The 20602-nt window shown below is 40.1% G+C and overlaps 1 protein-coding gene across 1 annotated transcript in view; it reads left to right on the forward strand.

The window, feature by feature from the left end:
• The window catches only part of raver2 (ribonucleoprotein, PTB-binding 2), a 55198-nt gene extending 36385 nt beyond the window's left edge, over positions 1–18813 (forward strand). The window contains exons 5-16 of the mRNA XM_034531185.1: positions 1618–1809; positions 5844–5964; positions 8594–8676; positions 8778–8876; positions 9563–9674; positions 11546–11880; positions 13103–13211; positions 14372–14553; positions 15241–15348; positions 15769–15870; positions 16851–17069; positions 18673–18813. Of these exons, the coding sequence (XP_034387076.1) occupies positions 1618–1809; positions 5844–5964; positions 8594–8676; positions 8778–8876; positions 9563–9674; positions 11546–11880; positions 13103–13211; positions 14372–14553; positions 15241–15348; positions 15769–15870; positions 16851–17069; positions 18673–18813 (1803 nt within the window). The remainder of the gene's footprint in view (positions 1–1617; positions 1810–5843; positions 5965–8593; positions 8677–8777; positions 8877–9562; positions 9675–11545; positions 11881–13102; positions 13212–14371; positions 14554–15240; positions 15349–15768; positions 15871–16850; positions 17070–18672) is intronic.
• The last annotated feature ends 1789 nt before the right edge of the window (positions 18814–20602 follow it).

The raw sequence follows: 20602 nt of genomic DNA on the forward strand, positions 1-20602 counted from the left end.
AATGCTGTAAATATAACAAAAATATCATAAATCCACTGGTACTTGGTCCTCTATGATAATAAGCTGATTTTAGGCTGTTGATTGAACAAAACATGCAATTTGCAGATTACATTGGCCCCTTTTCTGATATTTTGAAGACCAAACAATTAATCACCAACATAATCAGTATATTAATCTATAATGACAATAGTAATTAGTCTTACTCCTGGTATAGTTATGAAGCATTCTCTTTAAACACAGTGGAGAAAGGGACTTCCAAACTGGCTCTGGTTTTTTTTTTTTCTAACCATAAGCCATAAGCTTTTAACCATTGTCATTATCTGATATCATCCATTAGTCTTAAGCTATTAGCCTGCCTGCATTATTTAGCTGCTCCTCACACACTGGAAATAACTGAACATCCTTGACAGAAACGTCTCTCATCTTCGGGAGTATTGCTATTGGTCAGCAGAGATCCGTTTTATTGACCACTAACCTTGAAGAAAATGTGATACCAGCTTTCCCTGATGTTCACTGGATAAGGCCATTTTATTATTTGGATTCGACCAGTCCACATGGTGGTTGCTTCTGGTGCAAGTGAACAGTTACACTAGAAAGAGCCAGAAGAGGATGTATCTCTTACATCATGTCCATTGTGTTCTATCCTTTTTGAGCTGAGCTCTTTTACATAACACACAGTTCTCTGGCTGTTACTGTCTGACTCACTCACTCACACTTTAAAGTGGAAGTGTGCACATTTGTAATCGTATCTGTCGGTTCTTGTTGTCGTATTTGCGTGAATTTGACGAGTACATTTGTTCGCCCAACAATACGACTGGATTAGCAGCAGTGAGCTAGCAACGTTGGACCTGTAGCTGATCTCACATTACATCACCATGGTAACTTTGGCTGCGTAGATGGTCTGCTCTGGCGGAGATTGTGTTTTTGTCATTGAATCCAAACATGTGAAATATCCTCGTGCCAGTTAACTTTCCAGATACATGGTGTTGGTAATCCTAGATGGGGCCATGAACTCCACTCTTGTTAGAGAAAAACATAATATATTAAGGAGCATGCAGCTTATATTAGATCATAAGAATAGTAAGTGACTTTTTGCATATTGAAGAAAAAGAAAACCTCTCTTGAACACAGTCACTCCATTCAAACAGCTCTTGGCAATAATGTCTTCTTTTTTTTTTTTATTCCTACAGATAACAGGTGAGGTCTGAAAGGAGAAATTTGCCGTTTATATTAGGGTTTAGTGTCAGAAGTAAGGTCTTTTGTCAAGATTCAACAATCATAAATTAAAAAAAATGTTTTTGATGAAACTGAGATATCCATTAATAATATTAGTAGTTGTAGAATAATGATTTGGGGAAAGTACAACGAATAAAGCACAGGGACTGGAGAGAAACTGGAGTGTTAATTAAAGTTTTCAGGGATCAAAGCTGCTGCAGAAGCATTATTAATCTTATTGGTTAAATAAAATAGTCAAGTTTCTTCTTGCCCCAAAGCACAAAATGACCATTGTGCGTATATGCGAGGGTCAATACCAATTACTTCAAACTATGTGCTGAGATTTCAGACTTTAAAAACTCACTAACAGCCCTAATTTAATGCTCTTGTTTTTTGTTCCAGCTTGCTCAGGATGAGAGCAGCCCAGTCCGAGGTTTCGGTGTGGTGGAGTATGAGAGCGCGGAGCAGGCGGAGGCTGTGCTGATGGAGATGGACCGAACACTGGTGGGAGGACAGGAGGCCCGTCTGTCACTCTGTACCCCCGGCACCTCAGGGAGAAGCACCCTGGCTGCACTCATCGCCGCCCAGGGTATGGTGAGTATGGAGCACGCAGCATGTCTTTTGATTCAAGAAAACATAGCTTTTCTCTGCAGAAACATGTCCTCAGATCTTAAAGTGCATACACTGTATCACCAATACATTGGACTACCCAGGGGTTTATGTAAACAACCAAACAAGCAGACATGCTATTTGTGAAGCCAATGGCACCTGATTATTGCACATCCTGCATTGACATAACCATATCCATATACTCTCAGGCTAAAATAGTCCTTGTAGCTGTGGTATCCCTCCCACACTGCACTGTGGTGGCAGAGAGATCCTGACATGATAATTATAGTTCTATAGACTGATTGGGCTCCTCCACTGTCTCCAATTGCCTAAAATAGACCATACCGCACAGTATGACACTCATACATGCAAGCTCACGCATTCAAACGGATGCAGTGGACTTGCATACACAATATGTAAATACAAGTGATCAGTGGTGAAAAACAAACAGTACAGTTAATCTTCATGAGTACATATGCAATGATGAACTCACAGGTGGCAAAAGGGCAATTATGGGCTGAATTTCAATGCTTTTGCAATCAAAATGAATCACATGTGTCAGACAGGAGTAAGATTGACGGAGAGTACTGGTCCAAAATCTGAGATAGAGATCGAGATTTATGTTTGTAATTGCATTTAAAACACGTGGTTGTCTTACATTTGAGGACCAAACCTAAATGTCTTGATGCATTCACACACTTCTGTCTTTCTGCTTCTCTGTGACTCATAGTCTCTGAGAGGAGAGTAGTGGTCATTGACAGAGAAACTAGGACTAAATGTACATTATTTTCATCAGCAGATCATACTGTTGATGATGGTCATTAGTACACCAATTGACTGGTATATGCTAGTTCTCTTGGTCACTTTATATATATATTTTTTTAAACCGGTAAACTGTAGTTTATCATGCTGTTTATATAAACTCAATTTACAATTTGTATTAATTTTTTCAAACTATTGTGATTATTTTATAATGTGTATCGGATATTTAACAGATGTATTTATTGTTTATTGATTTATTGTATTTTATTGAAAAGATGTAAAAACAGGGTCCAAAACATCCCAAAATGGGTTTTGTGAATGTGTAGGGTCCTATAATCAATGTGTTAACTGTGAACATTACTGTAAATACAGTGCATTATAAGGTATATTTTTCATTTGCTTTAATATGGCTTCACATGGAGTCCAGTAAAGTCTAATAACCAAAAGTTAATAATGACACTCATTCACAATGTCAGTGGCAATTTTGTTTTGTTTTGCACATTTAAGAGCCTATAGGCACAAATTAAAACAATATTGCCCCTGTCACATGGAAAGCTTTAATTATATTTTCCCATGAACTGCAAGTTTGTAGTTCATCATGAGTTTCCCATAGGCTTTGAAAACCCATTACAGCCTGCTGCTTCACTCTCATCAGATGATAAATATTTTAGATTACACTTATTGAGTTTATGGACGATGACAATTTGAAATCAGAGTTTGTAGCTTTCAAACACCCGAGCTGCAACACTGTTAAGCCAATTTTGACACACATACTTTAGCCCAGTAAGGGTGCTATAATTACTCATTCATGAATTTCAAACTGCTATACTACCACTTAAGAGTTGATTCTGACTGTTGAATTTTCTGTGATTTTATTCCCGTCTTTTGCAGAACAAGAATTATCAGGTGAAGTAAAAAAGGTCGTGGCCTTGAGATGAATGGGCTGAAAATTAGAGGTTGAAAAGCAGAGCAGTAACCGCCATGGAGGCTGAAGTGCAACAAAGAGGATGGAAGGACATTGAGAGAAATGGTGTCTCTTAATAAATTAGCTGAGGAAGATGAGGCAGATGTGAGGAGGAAGGAGTACATCAGTGAAAGAAAGGGGGGGATTGGTTGAGCATGGGACACAAATGGGATGGAGGGGAGAGAGGAGACAGAAAACATTTACATTGCTACCCCAAAGATCTTTTTAAGATTATTGCAGTGAATTTGAGCAGCTGGTAAAAGACACATCAGACCTTTAGAAAGAGATCAAGACCTCCTACTCCTGGCTACTGTTCTCCTCTGAGGCGATCCTCTCATCTCTCCACTCAGTTGATGTGAATGTGAACGCTGAGGACCAGATGGCCTCCTCCTCCCTCCTCCTTTCTTCTCCCTCCATCCCTCTCCTCACTTCTCGCTCTTCCTTCTTCGCGGCTTCCTTACCTCCCTGGCATTTGTTGGTGTGTGTGGGTGGGTGTGTGGCCAGTAGCCAAACAGACTGATGTATGCTGACATTTTCTCCAGCAGAAAGAAAATAAATGACATAGCTCTCTTCCTTCTCCTCCACCACTCTTTTCCCTTGAAAGACACTGTCAGCTACGACTGGCCTTGCGTCACAAACACACGCACGCACACACACACACACACACACACACACACACACACACACACACACACACACACATGTATGTGTGCAAATGACTCTCCTCTTCCTCACTTGCTGAGGCTGGAGTCAAGCCCTCTCCATCCTTGTCAGTAATACTCTCTTCAGGATGTGACAGGGAGGAAACAAGGTTGCGTTGAGCTGAAGTCATGCTGTAGCTCAGGGGCAGACGAGCAGGAAATATCACCATCCTGCTAATGTTGTTTTAAATAACCGTGTCTTTGGGCCAGACGGCGAGTACCGCCGCCACACTGTCAGTGCAGAGGAGGATCTACAAGGGCTGCTCCATTCGATTTGACGCAGTCTAATTCAATAGGATTTCATTTGTGTCTGTTGAATAGAATTTTGCAGCATAACGAGTGATTGAATTATTTGGGTATGTGCCCTACAGTATGTCTTTCTATTAAATGCAAGTCAGCGGAGATTGTTTTAAGTTCCAGGAAATTCAGCTGAAATAAACAGTACGCTTTGCTATTAACAAGGGAAATGTATGTCGTTAGAATATAATGTAATGCGACATGCAGCTCCAACACCATTGTGAAACACATTAAATACAAAACACCAAGGAAGTTCAGTCTGGTCACCACCAAACCCTTTAGGCTGGACTAAGTCAGTGAGCAGTGCTAAATAGACACATCGGAGGTGGGGCTCCAAGCTGAATACACAGTATCTCTAATAGAAGTGGCACAGACACCTTTTCTCCTCCTGAGGATGGAGATAGATTTGTTAAACACTTCAACTTCCTTATAGATGAACGGTAACGACGCAAACTTTCCACCAGCAATTCAACTGTTGTTGGCCGTCGTACCCCTCTCTCCACTCATGTTCCTCATTGTCTGTCTCTATACTATCACATGTCTAACAAAGGTAGTAACATGCCAAAAGAATCCTCTTTTAAAAAAGTTCATTAAAAACTATAACTATATGCAAGACATTGGCATTCTTGCACATGACATGTGTGCACATTGTAAGTCAATCACAAGAGTAACGTGCTGCACCGTGATCACATAGATATGACAAATGACATACTTGAGCAATATGAGTTAAATTATTTTTGTATGTGTGAACACTGGTCCAATGGCAAAGTATTTTAAGGTCCTTAAACTCAATTTCTCATATGATCTTATTGTAAAAATGGCATCCTTCATTAAAACTATTCAATGCCAAAGTTGTATCAAAACAGTTTTGATATTTCAGTATTTTCATTTGTTCTGAGGATGTGTCACTTGTTAAAGTGTGTGCTGGCACATCATTTCTCTGCACCAATCAGGATTCAGCACTATTTTAATCGAAATCTGATGATGGTTTTTGGTTTATTTGCTCAACTTGCCCGGTCAATCGAACCTGATCAAACAGCACAGTCCTAATAAATAATACTTAAGAATGTCTTTTTTTTCCTAAACTAAATGATGCTTTGATTATTGAGAATTTGGTAACAATAAAAAAAATGTAAATACAATTTTTATTTTAAACCATGAATATTTCTCTTGTGATTGGTTTAAACACTGGCAACTAAAATGTCATATATACTGAAAACACACACACACACACACAAACACGGCCTCACTTTTCCTTCTCTAACTTCTGTATGCGTTTCTATTTTATTCTCCAGATTCTGAGTAATAGGAAAGGTCTGCTACCAGAACCCAACTTAGCCCAGCTGTTGACCAGTATGACCAACCCTGCTGCCCTGCAGATCCTTATGAGGCCGTACCACACTGGGAAAAGAGGAGGTATGACTGAATGACTGTGAGAGGTGCTGCATGGCTCACTTTCACAATGAGTGTATGTTGTAGCGCTGGAGTTTGTACATGCTGTATCCGAGTTGCAACACAGCCGCTAACTAATCTCCGACCAGGGAAGTAGTACCCAACTCATTTTATATACTTTAGATTTAAACCAATACACAACCAGTCAGAGCGTATATGTACCATGGATGTATTATTGACGAGCCTTGGGGCCGCTCTACTTCTCCGTTCTCTCATGTTCTACTGAGGGCAGACTCGACTCTACAGTGACTCAGTATTGCCTCTTGAGGTATAAGTGGTATTACAAGACGGGTCGGGGTTAGCTGGTTAACAAGCTCATATAACTACATTTCTCTGCAATACAATACATAAACGTCTTTGAAGTAAAATAAAAACTTTTAATTGATCACATTCTCTTGATAATATTAATTTATTCAATGTTTATTTTTTTATTTTAGACATTGCACTTTTAACACAGACTGAATTTGTAACATACCCAATCATTTGTTCACAATTTCTTTTAGCCCACTGAATTATACATAATGGCAAATTATCGGCATATGTCATGTAGTGTACAATACCTCGGGCTATCAGTGTGCAACAGCCATGTGCTAGCTTTCCCTGACATACTTTATCCAGAGCTGAATGGATGGGAGTGAACTAGAGACGAGTTGTTAGAAATCAACTGACACAACAGAAGTCAGTGTCAAACATACCTTGAGAGATAAAGGTTGGGTCTGAAAAACTAATAAGCATCTGTACAATAACATGACAGCAGTGTGATAAGCCATACATTAGCTCTGATGTAACATAGAGGAAGTCTGTGAAATTAGCTTGAAAGCATGGGATGGGAGAGAGTTTGTAAGTGCACCTTGATTCAAGATGTTTTTTTCTCAAACATAAAACATGATTCACTTTTGAATGTTTAAAAGTTTGATTGAATACCACTTTTTAAATGTCAAATGTCTCCTAAATTGTGATCATAAATTGTGTTTGCAGCTGGTGCAGGTCCCTTCGTAACATGCAACTAAAACATTCACTACAATAGTATCACTGCACATTGGGAGAGACCTTAAAGCAAATCAGCATCCTGAACTGGTTCCTTTGAGTCTTTCAGTCTCTGTTAGGCACTGGCTTCATTATTTGATGAATGGCTAATCAGGTATTAAAATGAAATCATGTGACATTAGTGGAACAAATGAGAACAGGAAAGGGGAGAAGATGGGGGAGGTGGGGAAAAGCTCTCTTAAGAAGAGCACACCAATTAAAGTCTAAAATTAGGACCTTGATTAAATGTTAAACTTGTTCTACCTAGTCTGGAGGAAGATACTATTAGCATTGACTTTTACATTTATTATGAGGAGGCCGTGTGATTCGGAGGAGAAATACACACTCACACAGATAAAGATAGGGTGTGTGTGTGTACTTGAATCCCAAACATAGAAAACGTGTTTAAGTGTGTACATGTGTAACCCTCTTACATTTTGGAAATCTATTCACGCTTTTTCCATTTCGTGTTTCTGATTTTTATTTATTTTTTACACTGTAGCTTGAACCAGTAAGCCTAATTAATGTTGGTAACCATTTGAGGACATTCCTCAGTATCCAGGTTGTCTTGATCACGGCTACGCATCGAGCTAAACACACCTCAAATATAAGTTTCAGCTTTTGAGGTTTTACTTGATGCAGAAGAAAAACTGAGAAAGCAAATTTAATGGTAGAAAATAAGGAGATTGCATAAACAAGAGTAGGACCACAATCTGAATATATATTTGTCTCTCGTGCCTGAAGAAGCTCAGTGTCTTCGATTAATAATTACTTCTATTAAATACCTGCCGGAAGTACAGCAGAGTAATTAATGTGATAAACATACACAAAGAGTACACAATAGTAAACACTTTGTCAGTCCAACAGTGAACTTCAACCAGGAATAGTCCCCCAACATAAGAGACGTTCTCGCAAAATGGTGAACGTAAAAACGTCAGTTCGACTGCTAAAGGTTGCTATAGCAACAGAGCACTCACCTGTCGGTGATGGTAGAATGCCATCCCATAGTTCGGCATGTTTTATATCCATTTAGGGAATATGTTTTAATTTCCTTTTCATAATTTTAAATATCTCTCTTGAATTTGAGAATTTTATAGATATAGACAAATATCAAACCAGTGAGGTGCTGAAGCTCGAGCCTGTTTCTATTGTTTTTGAGGAAACTGTCAGTACAATAATAATATAATAATAATTAAGACAGAATGTTTGAAGTTATCTTTTTCTGCTTTTCTTTTCTGTGTTGATGATTTTGTTTGTTTGAGCTTCTTTTCAACTGCGTCTTCGACTTCAAAATGAGGTTTAAACTTGTACAAAGTTATGAGAGAGGGAGTTTGTTTTGTACAAACATAATATCCCAATATTGGAGGAATTTTATTGTCATAAAACAGAAAGTGGTAGGATTGTTTTGTAATGTTCAATAAATAACGGATGGATTGGTTGTCTGACTAATAATTATGAGTTATGAATTATGAGTATAGTTGAGAAGTTGATTAATCTATAGATTAGTGGAAACTAAATTAATTTCACAAAGCGAAGCCCTGATTGATGTTTGTATTTGTGTTTTTAGGGAAGTACGGGCGTCACAGCAGCCTGCCGTTCCTCAGACCTCCTCTCACCACAGCTCTGCTCACGCTGGGAAAAGCTCACCAGGTCGCAATAAACCTAACGCCTGTGCGGGATTCTGTGTGTGTGTGTGTTGATGCGTCTGTTAATAATAATAATAATAATGTCTACTCATCTTTACCTTGCAGAATGCCATGCTGGGTAATGGGCTGGTCCTCCAGAACCTCTTGCATATGCAGCTCGCACAGCAACAGCTTCTTCACATCAAAGACAAACGCATCAGCAGCGTAAGACACCTGTTAGTGTTAGTGTGTGAGTGGTTGGTCATTTGCATAGCTTACTGGTGAGGGTGAGGCAGAGTTGCGGGCATGTGCATATGTGCTCTTACATTTTCATCTTCAGCACTTGATGCATAATGAAACTAACGACCTCAAAAACCCTGCAACCTAATTCCTTCTTTTCACTTTAAAAGGAAGACCTTGCGGTGCTTAAGTTTCCCTCGTACGTTTTGATTAGCATATTTTAAAATATCTTTTTGCTTTCTTTAATTGTTAAAGTGAATGTTATAAGTAGCAGTGACTGTAGTTGTGAATACTTGATGTTGTTTTAGAAACTGTATGTTGACGATTCAGAATCCAGATGATGAGAATCCTTTTTATATTTTCTTTCTTTTTTTCTTTACCTCCATCACTCCTCACTTCTTATCCCGTATATTTGCTGGCTTTTTCTTTTCCACAGTTTTCCAGATCATTTTATACGGCTCTCTAAACAATATATGCATTTTGTAATAGTGTGGAGGAGAATGTTTAAACGGAGAAAAGATAATGAACATTTAACGTACAGTTCTTTTCTTCTGTCATGTAATTTATACTTGAACCTTTTCCCTTTTTTTTTTTTTCCTTTCGATAACTTTTCAGCTGTCTTCTTGCTTTACATAATCTCTATATTACATGTCTCCTTCTCTCCTCTACAGGTCTCCAGTCTGCTCGGGGACCCGTCCAAGCTGCTGATGCAGAAAGCTTTGGCTCTGCGGCATCCAGGCCTTTTGCCGCTGGGGAAAGGCCTCCTGGGAGACTCGCCTACAGGTGAGCCGACGGGCATCGCCGAAGGACTTGGTGTCATTAATGCAAACTAATGAGACCATAGTGAGACCTGCAGTCCACCTCTCACCAGTTCTATTGGTAATGCTGCGCTTAGCACATTTATTTCCATTTACTTTGTTTTAGTCATTTGAAAACATCCGATTAATTAGTTTCTGCAATAACAGCACCGTGTTTGTTTTTTTTGCTGTAAAACAAAGTGGCTACTGCCTCTTTGGGACCGGTGGAACATACTGTACAGCAATGTCAAATAAAGGCTCATACTGGCTCTGTAGCTTCACAGTGATGCTCTTTATTTTTATTATCTCAGATAGGAGGAGCGTGTGTGTGTGTGTGTGTGTGTGTGTGTGTGTGTGTGTGTGTGTGTGTGTGTGTGTGTGTGTGTGTGTGTGTGTGTGTGTGTGTGTGTGTGTGTGTGTGTGTGTGTGTGTGTGTGTGTGTGTGTGTGTGTGTGTGTGTGTGTGTGTGTGTGTGTGTGTTTGTCCATGGCTAATCTCACATCCCAGTGCAGCAAACTGCATAATATTTTGGGTGGCTTGTCATGGCTGCATACTCAAGGACCTCTTTGAGGCGATGACTCACGCTTTCTTAAAACTCTTTGTGAAAGTACGTAAAATCAAATCCAAATGATGTTAAGGCTGCACAAGTGTGCATTTTATATTTTAACATATACACACATTTTCCTTCAGAAAATTCAAACATAAATGCAAGCTGAGACCACCTGTGTTAAGCAGTAAATATAGTACATATGCCTCAGCATCCCACAGAGTATTTGTGTTTTCTCAGGCATTTCTCACTGTCGTAACAAAGATTCTTCTTACTGAAAGTGTGAATGTCTTGTTGTATGTGTAACAGCTGGGAGTATTTTGAACAATATAAGGATGTGTAAGTAACACAGAAGAAGAGGGTGATACACATGTAAAAGGATATGAAGATAACCCTCAATCATAGTGTGTTAATGTTGGGTGTCAGAGTGGCTCTTCTGCAGATTCTTGAATGGCTCACAGTTGATCACTGGAAAACTGAATTGTATTTACAATTCAAATCTCCATCTGAGAGATGCTGTGTTGTTTAACATGGAAATTATATATCACAGACACTAGAAGTTGTGTGTAAGTATTTTGCGTGTCCCTCTTTGATTGTGTGGGTCTGTAATGTGTTGCTTTTACCACGCATGTGTCTTCCGGGATTGTTAGCCTCACAGCAATATTGGATTTATAATAAGTGTGATTGTGTTTACAACTTTTAGTGTGTGTGTGTGTGTGTGTGTGTGTGTGTGTGTGTGTGTGTGTGTGTGTGTGTGTGATTTCAATGATGTGTGTTTATGTTTGTATGTGTATTTCGTGCTTGTGTGTGTATAGTTGTGTTTATTAGACCCTGTAGTGAATGAAGTTTTGGGAGTGTGAAACAAAGTGCTGGGCTCTAAATAAACATGGTAAGTGATGCTGTACGAGCAGGAAAACCATTCTCAAACATTGCAACTGGCTGTGCAGAGACGGTCGGCCTGCGCTCTTGTTTCCAGCCGGTCTGAGTGGTTTGTGTCTATCCAGAGTAGACGGAGACATTGATGGTCATCAATAAAAAACAGTACACAGGTTTATCTGTTATCTCTCCTTGCTTCCGTTTCCCTTCATTTCCTTTACTTTACATTGTTCCACTGTGCTGCTTTTTTGTCTTTCTCATATTTTGTTTTCCTTATCTTTGCTTTACTTCTTGCTTTCCTTTCAATTGTTCTTTTCCCTCTCTGTCCTATTGTTTTATGTGCCTCTGTGTATTGTATGTCTGTCCTACATCTTCCCTTCCTTTACGTTTCCTTATTTGTCTTTCCTGTTGTTCACTTTCCTCTCCTCTTACAGAGTTGGGACAGGAGTCAGGTCCATCGTCTACCCACAATGCCACAGTAGTGGTATCGGCAGCAGGTGTGATGCCATACCTCCAGGGTCGAGGTGGAGTGGGAGAACAAAACGGCACCCATTCTATCTCCACAAACCCTTCTGCTTCCTCCTCCGCCTTCTGTGATAGGCAGCCAGCTCCTCCTGGGACCATGATGAGCTCCTATCTACAGGGACAGAGCTACTCCTTGGGTATAAGTAACTCAGGCCTTGGGCCACCTCCACCTAAACCCCCTGGAGGAGTTTATACGTCAGTAGGCCAGCACAATAGCATCGATGGCTGCCCTCTGCCTAGCATGGTGAGCACAAAGACGCACACAGACACACACGCACGCACACAGAGACACAGCAAGGTGCATTTATGCTTGTGCAGGGCAGGGAAAAGGCCATGGATGTATCAAGGAAAAGGCAGTCAGAGTGACATGATAGTGTGCTTCAAGACTGAGGCTAAAGCTATTTGCAAAACATTAGCATCTTCACCAGCTGGAGATTTATTTTAATGTGTTGTTTAGGTTTTATTGATATGTATCGTAGTGCAGAGTAGAGCTTTAGTCTGAGTCCATATGCAAGTTATATTGTATATATTTGTTCAGGTATCTTTTGTAAGTTATATTTATATCAAATTGTATTTTTCTAGTCTAAGTTAGTTTTTGTAGTATATTTATATATTTCTAGTATATTTATATTTCTTTGAACAAATTACTTGTAAACCTAAACATTCTGTGCCCTTTTATAACAGATCCATCAATAATATAAAGAATTGATTGTTGCAGCTATTCTCTATTTATTCCCATCTCTTTCTTATGGACAAACATTTATTCCTGATTTAGCCTCATCAGGGCTTCAAAACACACCTTGAGTGAGCATATGAATAGCAGCCTCAGTCCCTCAAGTGCTCTCCCTTTGGCAAATTTCCATAATGCACTTTCTCACCCTGGTTTTCTAATGCCATCTGAGGATTCTGTCTGCCTTCCTGCTCATATGTACCTTTCTGCACACACTGAATAACAGTCTGCCTTTCTGCTCCTCTTTGTGTCTTTGAGTCGTTTTAAATATAGCACTGCTATGCTAACGTCCTCATCTGTAATAAGCCGGTGCATAAAGATAATCAAAGGGCTAAAGTTCTTAGGGGAACGGATGCCAGTCCCATCGCTGTCTTCTCTACAGTGTCTTTAATGGAGGGGAAGTGTAATTAAACAGAGTACAATCCTCACAGGTTTGCACAGCCTCTTCAACACTTCCTCAGAATCTTTATCAATGTCGGTATGTTGATGTGGTCGAGATGAAATTCACTTTTGCAGTTGCATAGCCTCAGGTTTTATTTTGTGCAACCCCAGCTGTAATCCAAATCCAATTTAAGAGTGAAGATAGAAGGGATGCAATGTTGTGCATCAGAGGTTGATAGTTCAGACGGACCAGTAATTCAATTTACTGATTCACTGACTTTGGTTTTCTTTGATCTGCAAGACTTGTGAATGGCTCTCTGATTAATACCATTTCAATCTGCGTCTCTTTTGTTAGGTAAACGGTGGCCAGGGCTCTCTGTTGGGTGATCCTCCTAAAGAGGTCCGACTGCCCTCCAATCCTTATCTGAACCTGGCCAGTGTGATGCCGGGGGTGGTTCTGCAAGGTGAGCACACACACACACAACAAATTAAGGCACATGCTTTTTAAAATATTATTCTATTGTATGTGCAATCAGCGGCATCTTTCACTGACTTTAGATACAGATAGTTGGGGTTCTATTGGGCACTGTGAGAATGAATAGAATCAAATGACCAGTTTTTAAAGCCCGGTAGGATAAAGTGACCCCTTCTCTGAGGGTCTTCCTGAACCCCACAGTAACCAGGGATCCTGTACTGAGCACCTTTATCATCAAAGGGAGTATTAACCATTGTTTTTATGACACTGCACTGCATGGGATATGTGAAGATTCGTGGGACAGCGGTCAGTAGTTGAGTCTTTTCTTGACATGTTGACAATAGAGAAGGCCACACAAAACCTTGTGGAGCTATATATTGAGAAACATCCAAAGTGATCAAGAAAAACTGATTGAACTCCCAATCCACTGTGACTTGTCTTGTCTTAACTTGTCTCTTTGTTGCCCTGCAGCGCACCTCTAACTCCTCTTACAGAAGTGTATTATATCATCGGTTCTTATTTATAATGTACAAAGAGACTTTTGATGAAACACATTTGGTTGGTTTACGTACAAACTCTTTCACCTCTATTGAACATTCTATTGTCTGTAAGATATAAAGATGTCTCTACAGAGTTTATTTAGCTGTGGTCAGCTTGGTTTTACAGCAATCCAGTCTCAACTCAACGAAACGTGTTTATTTGTATGTAAATGTGCCCCAAAGCTTTAGAAGTGAAGATTGTTTTCACTGTGGACATTCAGGCTCCCCCCTGTTTCCAGTCATTATGCTAAGCTAAGCTAAGCTAACTGACTGCTGGTCTCATATTTAACGTACTACTAATGCACTGCTTCTGTGTCACACTGACGCCTCATCCCCAAGCAGAGCAAGCATTGTTTGGTGCATACCGAAGACACAGGTCAGCTTTGGCAAAGGGGGATGATGCTCCAGGAGTGGTTAACTGTTGTTAATCTAAACCGGCTACAGCTGCCGTCCTCCATGAAGGTGCAAGCTACAAAGGTCTTAGAGACAAGTTTCAAGGGCACAAACGGATTGAGTAGTCCTTTGAGATAATTTGCAATGTTAATGCGTAGGTTAGTGTGATTACCCACAACGTATTCTAACTCACTGTGCCTCCTCCACTGTTGCTCAGGGTCAGTGGGGAGTAAAGTCCACGGAGGACAGCCTGGCCCCGGGATGTACGGCAGCCCGGTAGCTCCCGTCGTCTCCCAGGGCTCTGGCTCCTTCTCCCACAGCGCGGCAGCTACAGCCACAGCCCAATACAGCACCGATACCTCCACTGACTACAGCCAATACAACCAGGCCTACACACAGGTACCACAGCTCATACAGACGCACCAAACATCGATCCAAATGAAGAAGTACAGGGATAGATAGATGGAAGTTCACAATTGTGGTTCTTGGCCTGAAATGTGAGAGAGAGGTATGATGGCTGAATAGATAAAGTGGATGGATACACAATGAGTTGATGGATGGGAGCAGAAGTGACAGAGTGAGCTGTAACTATGGGAGGCCGGGTGGTGAAAGAGATGAGAATTAGTATGTATATTTGGACAGACAGGATGAGAGAGAATTTGGCACATAGCACTGTGTCTTTCCATCTGTCCCTGTTCCCTTCGTCTCTCTGAACACTCCACTCTGAAAAAGTCGTAAAGCCGCCCTACTGGCTGTTTGTCTGCATCCTTCTCTCTCTTCCTCTGCTCTCGTCGTAGTTCTGCTCCCTCCAGCAGCAAGTGACACATCTGATTTGCAGCGCAATGCAAACCCAAATTTAAATGTTAATTACAATCTACTCATCCAAACAAATGAATCATGATTAGAGAACCAATAAAACGGTCGGTTTAACTTGTCTGGAAAGGAGAGGAAGAGAGGAGAGCCGTCAGCAGGAACAAAAGTCGATGCGTGACAAAGATTGACAGAAATTTAAAAAAAGACAAGAAAATTACTGAGCAAACATAAATTTCTCTGCAGCTGATTTTTTCTGGGTTGTGTGTATCATAGGAGGCCATGCAGCAGTGGTACCAGCACTATCAAGCACAAGCTCACACATACGCCACCGCTCCTCCACAGGACCACACGGCCACAGACTACAGCAAGGAGCACACACAGGTAACGCACGCATTTGTAACGGCTAAATTATGGCCACCATTTTTCGTGTTTCATTATTTATTTATTTTCTCCAAAAAGTAGAAGATTGGTTTCATTTTTTGTTGTTGTTTAATGTTCTCATACATCACATTTGGGACAATGTTATTCACTTCAGATCGGAGAAAACTGGATCCTCTGATGGTGAAGTTAGCTCAGAAAACCTTCTAACCTTTAGGAAGTGAAGATATAAATGAGGAGAAAACACAAACAAAATTCACCAAGTTTGTTTGTCATTTTAATTTTTAACCTAAATGATGTGTGATATATATATAGATACATTCATAGTATTCAAATAACTTAATATACTTTATATATACAATTAAATAATACTTTCAAAAATGGGTCCCACATAATTTGTAAATGAACCTTCTTGTGTTTTAGGCTCCTCCAGTTTCGACCTACGGGGATTACAGTTCCTACATGCAGGCGGTCACTCAGTACTACTCCCAGCCTGCAACAGTAAACCAGGCCTACGCCAGCAAGGTACACGCACACACACACGCACACACACACACACACACACACACACACACACACACACAACAGCCTGATCACAACCAAGAAATAATTATAACCCTAGCCCCCAGGACCAAGTCTTAACCCTTAAATTAGTGAATAGCAATATGAATTTTAGGTTAAAAGTTCTATGTCACAACAGTATACATTTGAGGCAATTTATGACTAATTATTTGGCAAAAGGTATTAATTACTTAGCTTAGAAATGACTAATTATTACAAAAGCTCTTAAAAAACAGTAAAAGATTGTGTCTGCAGATCTGATCTGAGAGGCAGCCCTCAGAGCAGCATGCTTTTATTTACATGTGGTTTGTCTGTGACCTTTCTTTGAAGACACCGATACCCCGTTAGAGGCATAACGCATCACTCTGCACCCAGCAGCTGATACCAGACATCTCCACACACCCTGAGCAGCCAAATCCAGGCTTATCACCTGCTGGGGTCCGAGGCTCGGTGTGTGTGACAAGTGTTTGCTTGAAGATGCAGCCAGAGTTGCATTTTGGTCTAGTGAGCTCACTGTTGGTGGAGAAACTAATATCTTGGAGAAAATGATACACTAGGTTTCTGGCATAAAGTTTCTTCCTGGTATTAAACTGAATTGAAAATATGTTGACATTTGGTTTTGGCTGGTTGTCCTCAAGAAAAACATACAAAAGACGATATGACAGCAGACAGGAGGCAAATGACTGAGCCCGGCTGAGCGTGTCATCTGTATACAGTATACAGTAATACATAATACCCGCTAGTGGCAGCGAGAATGAATGAATACAAAAAAGAATGTGAGTCACTTAATTTGTCAACAAAACAAACAAACAAACAAAATTGACTTGATTTGGGGAATATTTCCCTTATTGTGTCAGTCTTGACTTAAGACAGTCAACCAACTGTCATTCTGTGTGTGTGTGTGTGTGTGTATGTGCACGTGTGCGTGTGCGCATGTGTTTTAGGAGGTAGATGTGTGTAAGCCTCTAGGAGTCTCTCTGCACGCGGTCAGTAATGGCTCCGCCCCCCCACCGGCCGTCCTGCCACCTGCTGCCGTGCTCCCAGCCTACAGCACCCTGCCTTTAATGCCCGGCTTCCTCGGGGCGCCACACCCAGCCGCGGCCACGCCAAACCCTGTCGCACACACACACACTGCCGCCACTGACTGGAACACCTACTACTATGTAAGTAGAGAAAAAAAAAACACTCTAATACAGGATGTAACACTGTTATTACATCTGTGAGCAGCGGTGGGAAGTAACTAAGTAAATGTACTTGGGTACTATACTACAATATTGAGCTACTTTACCATTCATACCTCTAGTCCACTACAATTTGGAGACAAATATGTTACCGTTATTGTTATTTAGATGGGGAAAAAGAAATCAACAAACAAATAAATGATTATAGATTGCGCTACCCAGCAGGATATGCGGCATAATGCATGGCTTTACTAACAAAGTACTTTTACACTGAGGCATTGCTTATTTTAGTCAATAAGAAGATGTGAATACTTCTTCCACCATCTAAAATACAGGATGTGACACTTTTAGTACTGTGAGTGAAGCTGGAGACCTTTCTGTTTTTTAATGAGCACGCTGACAAAATCCAAACATTTCAGATTGTAGTTTTTTTGTGTTTTTCCTCTGACTTCTATGTGACTTGTTCACACATTTGTAATTATGTTCTGTATGAGTGGTCAGCAGTGGTCATACCACTGTTGTTTGCATTAAAAACAAGTAGTTATTGGAACGCAGGGAGAGTATCGAGATCTCTCTTTATTTTACCGCAGCTGCTTCACATCATATTGGAATGAGACGTCTCACTTTGGAAGTCGTAACTGTTTTCTTATATGCCTCCATTTTCATTTGCTGTTGATGCTGTTTAGACACTCTGGGGGGTGAGAGGTTGTGAGTTGATGCGCTGGATAAGAAACCAATTATTATTTTTCAGACATTTCAATAATGTTTGCTTGATTTGTTAATTACTGGATAATGTGATCTATTCAGGTGTCCAATAAAAATTAGACTTACTTGGTTACTCGTTGCTTGAACTGGGGATGTCAACGAATAACCCACAATCGGTTAACCATCAAGATGATATTTGACTGGTTACACATTTCGGTTTATAGTTTGATTTATAGACTGTATGTTAATCTAACATGGTTAGTTGAGCTGTTCACTTCAGACAGGACTCGCACACACAGCGAATTAAAGAGCAGGCGAGAAAGCAAACACATGAGTGTTGAAAACATATTGAAATGCAGGAGGAGGAGGAGGAGGAGAAGAAGAAAAGATTGTGAGAGCATAAGGAAGAGAGCAGACAGGATCCAGACACCGGAGCCACGTCTCCAGAAAGATGTACATTTGTTTGCGCCGACAGCCTCTGTGGCCCCTCCCACTGCAGAGAGCCTCATTTACATCCAGCATGTTTGCATTATTGTCAAATTCCACAACTGTCCATAAATTCTAATCTCTTCGTTTCGTTTATCTTCACTTTTTCAGTGTGAGAGGTTCATCAATGTTTTGATGAAAACACTGTAAATTAAAAGATAAATGTTTTCGCTCTCTATTTTGTAACATTTCAAAACCCAAATATTGCAACAATAACAACATAAAAGTGTGGAGATAAAAATTGAGCAGTGCATTTAATTTAAACCAATATTCGGGATGTTTTGATGTTTCCAGCATCACAATCTAAAAATACGACATCTGACGTGAACATGTTATAAACATGCCGTTTCTTCACCTCTAACTCATCCCTCTCTTCTCACTTCTGTCTCTTCAGAACCAGACGCGGGGCCATAAGAGGGAGTACCCTCAGCTGGCGGTGCAGGAAGTGACATCATCAGATGGCGCCTACATCGGGCAGCATTCCCAGGGTCTGGGAGGGCAGTACGCTGACTACTTTAAGAGGAAGAGGCTCTAGTATGAACCAAACCACCTGAAAGCCTAAAGCTTATGGAGGGAGGCATACACAGCTCCCTCTAGTGGCCTTTCTATGGCTGCCATTTTGCATCCCTACCGTAGGTATTGAGTTTAATAGAATTTGGGGTTGCATATGGCTCAAATGAAAGCCATAGTGTTCTTTGATCCTGGCACTTATGAACACACACACATAGACACACACACACACACACACACACACACACACACACACACACACACGTAGACACGAACACAGTGTTGCTTTTGTCCTGTTCAAGCCTTAACTCTTTAACTTAAACTGTTGTTTCTCAGTCAATGTGTCAACCGTAATCAACTAATATTATCATATTACTTTTTTCTAATCTATTGTAAACTAAATTAAACTGTATCTGTACGTATACGCTGCTTTTGTATCTGCAGCCAGGTGGCCTGTGCTTGTGCCTGCTGAAACTGTCGTTGGACTGGTCTCACAGTCGGGTGTCTTACTCTCCGTCTCCTTTCAAACTCATGCTTGGATCAGTCAGTCGAACTGACGTCTGTTTGTTCCCGCTTCAGTGTCTTTTCTCTTTTCTGGTATCGCCCAGGTTTCTTTGTGTGTGTGTGTGTGCGTGTGTGTGTGTGTGTGTGTGTGTGTATTTAGGTATGCGTGTTGATATGTTGTTTCTGTAGGAAGTGTCAGCCATTTCAATCCCAAAGTTTGGGAGCACATCAGGTACAAAAAGGGCCTGAACCAATCAAAGCCCTTAATTGTGGTGACTTTACAATAGCTTCCCTCAATGAATGGACCCTTCTTTATAAAGACTGGGCAGAAAATAAAAGGCTGGTGTAAATACAGTGTGTAATACAGAATATATAAAGCCATGCGTAACAGACAATATCACATTTAATGGACCTTCCCCAGCTCTAATATGAGTGTATTGTACTTCATGAATGTCAGGAACACATTTATTGCGTGTCAGATTTTGTATCTGTTATTCTATACCGTTATATATTTGTAATATAATATAATAATATTCCAAGGCAATTTATTTATATCGAATCAAATTGTGTTGATTTAAATGTAGTTAGGTGGTTTGGTTTTTAACATTTAAGCCAAATATTAGGGCACAATCCATTCTCTTCTCTACTCTCTATCTGTTGTAACACATTAGGGTGTTTTCAGGAAGATCTGTTCGGACAGCTTTCCTTCCATTTCCATGTACTATTAAAACAGATTTTAGACTGTAAGTTGGTCCTAAATCCAGACTTCATACTGACTCAAAGTTTTGAGTTTGTACGTAGTTTGCACTTCAAAAGTGACAAAAGAAAATACACTCAAACGAAAACCACCTGAAATGTAGAAGTTTTCCACAGCAAAAACGAATAATTGTAACCAATGGTTGATGGTAGTTAATTGGCTCCAGAAACAAACAAAAAACATTTTAGGACAAATATTTAGCTTTCTCTTGTATTGTATTTGCATAGCGTACATAATGCACAATTCCCTGTTACTATAAAATTGTAAAGTATGTATTTGTATACTGACTGCAAAATACATAACACAGTACTACTGTATTAAGATTGGAATACACTGTATACAGTTGGGATATGGTATGAGATTGGGAAAAGGCCTTTATCATCTGAAGGATTGTACGATCTTCAAAATCAGAAACGTTCTACTATAAAAAGGTCGCTGTGCATGTTTTTTTTTAATGGGAATTTGTAGAATTGCTGCACCTTGATTTGAAAAGTTTTTAGAGAAAACTGAAACAAAGGAGAGCTGATTTATATTCTTTGTGGAAACGGACTCC

Source organism: Cyclopterus lumpus, chromosome 4 (assembly GCF_009769545.1).
Source record: "Cyclopterus lumpus isolate fCycLum1 chromosome 4, fCycLum1.pri, whole genome shotgun sequence".
In the NCBI taxonomy this organism is placed as follows: domain Eukaryota; kingdom Metazoa; phylum Chordata; class Actinopteri; order Perciformes; family Cyclopteridae; genus Cyclopterus; species Cyclopterus lumpus.